The 4,884-nt window shown below is 36.7% G+C and overlaps 1 protein-coding gene across 1 annotated transcript in view; it reads left to right on the top strand.

The window, feature by feature from the left end:
- The window catches only part of ZNF518B (zinc finger protein 518B), a 12,693-nt gene extending 8,994 nt beyond the window's left edge, over positions 1–3,699 (top strand). The window contains exon 4 of the mRNA XM_005415411.2: positions 1–3,699. Within this exon, the coding sequence (XP_005415468.1) occupies positions 1–1,157 (1,157 nt within the window). The 3' untranslated portion in view covers positions 1,158–3,699.
- The last annotated feature ends 1,185 nt before the right edge of the window (positions 3,700–4,884 follow it).

The following is a 4,884-nucleotide window of genomic DNA, read 5'->3' on the forward strand; positions in this document are numbered from 1 at the left end:
AACCTAACATGAAATCCATGCCCTTGAGATGTCAGGCTTCTAGTAAGAAGTTGCTTTTGCCTCAAGAAAGTTCAGGAAGCTGTGAGGGAGCTGTTTGTGCCACGGAAGTGGAACAACCTGCGACTTTGTCTGAAGCACATGGTGGAAGAAGTGTGATTAGTGAAGAACACAGTGAAGATCAGCTCCTTACATTTGCAAGAACTTCTAAAAACAGGGTAACTAAAAATTCCCATGTTGCTACCCCAGTGTTTATCCCCAAAGGGACAATGCTGAGAGTGCTGAATGCTACTAGCAGTCAAAGCTCATATGGAATAGAAAACAAGGGTGAAACATCAGCTCCTGTGCATCGCAATGAAATGTTTCTGCCTCGTCCAGTCCCCGTCAGTGTTTCTGAGGCACTCAGCAGTAATTTCCCATGTTTGCCTAATCAGAGTGAACCAAGTGCTGAGTCCCAAACTATATCACTCAGGCAACGACCAAAGCGAGAGGCAAGTGCTAAAAATAACAGCAAGCAAACTAGTGTAGCATTTCAGAAAAGCAGTGATGTGAGCAAGCAAAGCAAGCCTTATTCAAAAAGTCCCAAAAATAAGGCAAGACAAACAAGCTTCAGAGAACTTCCTAAGAGGAAAACAAGAGCTCAGTCAGAAACCACTTCAAGTTCTGATATGTCATACCTGTTGACAGCAAGGCGTCTTCGACTTCTTCCTCTGAAAACGAATCAGTTGATAAAATGCCCTCGTCGTAATCAGCCAGTTGTGGTATTAAACCATCCTGATGTTGATTCACCAGAGATAATTAATGTCATGAAGACTATCAACAAGTATAAAGGTCAGGTCCTGAAAGTAGTTCTGTCAGAAAGGACGAGTAGTTGTCTTGGTGTCAAACGTTATCGAAAGCGTCTTACTCTTCAGAATGCTGAGACAGGAAACCAAGCAAAAAAGCGGAGTATGCTAAAAATGAAGCTAAAAAAGACCCACAAAAACAACTACCAAGTGGTGGAAACTTCACCAGCTGAAGCACTTCGGTGTCTCTTTAAGTGTTGGTTTTGTGGGAGAGTATATATGGACCAAGAAGAATGGATAAGTCATGGACAGAGACACTTAATAGAGGCAACCAAGGGCTGGGATGTTCTTTCTCTTCAAGCAAAAAAACGTTAAGTGAGAGCCTAGGGGAGGTTCCCCTCTTGCTTTTAATGAGTGACACTAACTTGCTTGAAATGGAGGCTGGAAATAACTGCTTTATTTTGCCAAAAGTCCTCTGCTGTTAGCAAAGTGAAGGAGGAAGTAGAGGTACAGAGAGATAGAGAAGCTGATAGTGAGGATTAAGCACCACTTTGCACTCTTGTGATTGAAATTTGTATTGGTGGTCAGCTTCATCTGTTCCATAGGAGAAATTTGAAGAAGATTTGCTATGCAAACATCTTTCTAATTACCTTAGGATACTGTGCTGTACGTGGTTTGTGCTAGGTCTGTATGGATTAAAATCTTAGATGATGAGATCTTTGTTAAATTTACAGGATTTAGTTTGCTTTATTACAGCATGGTGTTTCAAAGATCGAGCACATCGGTATGGAAATGCACTTTTGGTCCTCCATGGACAGCAAGTGTAAGTCATAGGTTTTAGTGGCAAATTAAGCACTACACATAAAAAGTAAAATTTAAATGCAAGTGCTGTGTTTCAGTGAAATAAAAACATGTCTGCTGACTTCAGAGGAGGTACAGGGGTGTAAATGAAAAAAATCTGTGGAATCAGTTACTCCTGCCTAGGTCAGATAGCACAAAAAATTTAATTTAGTTTAGTACTGAGTCTTTACGTAGACTGTATTGTGTAGATGAGAGGGAGCAGAACACTGTGAGGATTCTGTGCCATCAAGCCAGAAATACCTTCAGGCTTGGGCTGATAGTGAAAAGCGCTTCTCTAAATGGCCTCAAGGCTGTTCTAAAATAGTATTAGCCAAACATAAACTCTATACCACCTTGTGTGTGATAGAAGCATTTACAGACTCAGTATTTGGTTAGAACTCTAGTTGGTGAGCTGATTTACTAGGGAGCTTGTTGAAGACTCTTCAAACTGAAAAGCCACATTGCACAGCTTTTACATGACAGTGTTGAACCAGATTTTCAGTGCAATCTTTCATCGTATTTAAGAATTTAGATGTTGTTACAATTTATTTTTGTAGGCCTCAAATTCATACAAGCATGTGCCTAGTTACAGATTATGTCTGATACGTACTGACTTCAGTGCAGTGTAAACATTGCTCAGTTGCTTAAACACTTCTCTAAATCAGGGCCAAATGACAGCTTTTTAGTAAAAAAGAGGGATGGATGACACTGAAGTTACTGTTTCTGTATGTGAGCTGTGGATGTTTCTCTTGTCAATTTTAAATCATTTTAGAATCATATAGAATGAAGTATATTGAAGCACATACTTAACAATTAAAATAATGTGTTACAGTTTTAGAAATACGAAAATCAATACTGACTCTAATGCTGGATGTGTGTTCTATGTTTGAACTGGGACTTCTCTGGTAAACTGGTAGTCCCTAACTCTTTTCACTGATGGTGCATTTTTGTAAACAGTTTAGCTGGGAATATTTTTTTATATCCTCCAGCAGATTATACATTGTTTTGATAAAATATTTATCATATCTACATTAGAATGTAAATATTTTAAAACTACATCTGACTGAGGTTTACTTTCAAAACCACTTATTCCTTTCCCATAATTTTGCAATACAGTGTTAAAATCCTTCCGATAGCTGGTGCTTTAAGTCAGATCTTTTCATCATGTACACATGGAAAATTTTTGTATCATTTGTATCAGACTAAACTATTCCACAGAACAAACTTTGTTTTTCCTGTTTTGTCAATAATAAGGAAATGACAGTTCTCATTTTGTATTCAAATGGAATTATATTTTTTTAGATGGGTACACTAGAGGGTTTTTTTCCCCAGTTCATATGCTTTGATGCCAAACCTAACAGTGCTATTTGCATTTTCAATGGTGAAAATAGTTTCCATTTTAAAATTATAGCATAACATATAAAATGAATACTGAAATGGTTAACATGAAAAACCCCATGGTTAGCATTCCTCCTTTGTTTTAATTCCTTCAATACAGGTTACTGGTTGAATTAACTTTGTTTCTGTAGAAGCTACCAAATTAATAGTTTTGAATTTGCTTTGTAAGAGTTGTCACTGGCAAAATCAGAACATTGCTCATGAAAACTGTACTGGGGGAAATGGAGAAAGTGTTGCTGCTCAGCTTTGTGGATTCTGGGTGGTTTAAGTACACTAGTAATGCTTGTCTTCTGTAAGCAAGTTTACTGTTTACTTCAGTAAACATCTGCAAAGCTCTGTATGTCACTGCCATAATCTGTTATCTAAATTTTTAAACCTTGGGGTTTTTATGGTTTTTAATTTAGATTTTTTTTTTTGTTTCAACATGAAAACCTTTTGTAAGTTAAATTGTATTGTGGTTATGAAATTCTTAAAGCAGATTATGTCATGCTTTTTGTTATGAACTCTGCTAAACTCTATTTTAGCAGCTTCTCTTTTGTTACTTTTTTTAGATAAAATTATGTCAGAATAATTTCCTTCAAGTTTAACAGTGTCATCAGGTTGAGAGAAATAATTTACAGTGGATGTTTTCTTCCCTTTTGACTCAGCATTGACAAATAAAAAGGTTGAAAGAAAATAACAATCAACTGCTGAATTTTTTTAGAGCTAGTTTTACCACCACACAGTACGTCATAAATTGGGTTGGAATGTTGTGGTTTTGGGCTTGAGTGGTTTTGTTCTTCTTGTTCATATTCTATAAGGATAAAGTAACCGAGGTTCTAAAGTAACTAGGTTATTGTAATATACCTTTTCTGGTATATTACAATAACCTAGTCAAACTTCTAGTGTGGTTAGGAAGGTTATCGATGCTGTGCAGAAAAATCCCTTCATGTACATGTGGAACTGTAGTTTGCCTTATACATACAGAATTTAGGTAGGCTTCCAAAACTCAAATTGTATGAATAAATATTTCTGTATTTTTTTCTGGAAAAACAATCACATTCTCATATTATTTGCTCATAAACACTAGAGCATGTTTTTTTGTTGGGTTTGAAGAAGACATTTACTCTTTCTACTTAAGATTTTTATCTCTACATTTGCATATGGTATGAATTCAAAGTGACTGTTTGCATAATGGTCTTACCATGTAAGTGTTTGATGGCTCAGGTATGGCATACAAGTATCTGCTACTTAAGCTGAAGAGTAAGTGCTCACTGAATAATAGAATTTACATAACTACAAGTAGCTTTAAAATCTCCAGTGCCTGTAAGCATCAACTGACACTAACTTCAGTGGCAGCTGAGCACAGCTTGCTGTTGAGCAAACATATGCGCACCACATGAAATTGTTAGACAGTGAGAGCTGTGACATGCAGTGTTTCATGTGTATTTTTAAAAGCAAGAATATTTATTTGATGACTGTGGTATACTTTATTAGGTTTTGCTACTTAGCAGAGTTTAAGTGACATTTAGGTAAGCAAGGGCAAGTTTCATTTTCATTTGAAGTTAGAAGACAGAGTGCAAGATAAGCAAATTGGTCAGTCGTTTTCAAGGTATCAGGAGTCGGTCTCAACGCCTTCCTGTGAATTAATATGTTGACATATTCTTTACTTGTATCCTCAAAGTGAAAATGCAACAATCAAAAAATGGAGTAGATCTGTAGGATGCTTCATTATATTATGGGGAGCTCCTTGCTCAAGAGGCGAATCGGATTTTTGAGATGTTTCAAGAAGTGTTCTATTTATATCTGTACGGATGAATCAGCAACAATGAGGCAGCAAAGGTCAGCCTGCCTTGAATGGATGTGTGAGGTAGCATTGTCCATA

Source organism: Geospiza fortis, unplaced genomic scaffold (genome assembly GCF_000277835.1).
Source record: "Geospiza fortis unplaced genomic scaffold, GeoFor_1.0 scaffold40, whole genome shotgun sequence".
NCBI classification, from domain to species: Eukaryota; Metazoa; Chordata; class Aves; order Passeriformes; family Thraupidae; genus Geospiza; species Geospiza fortis.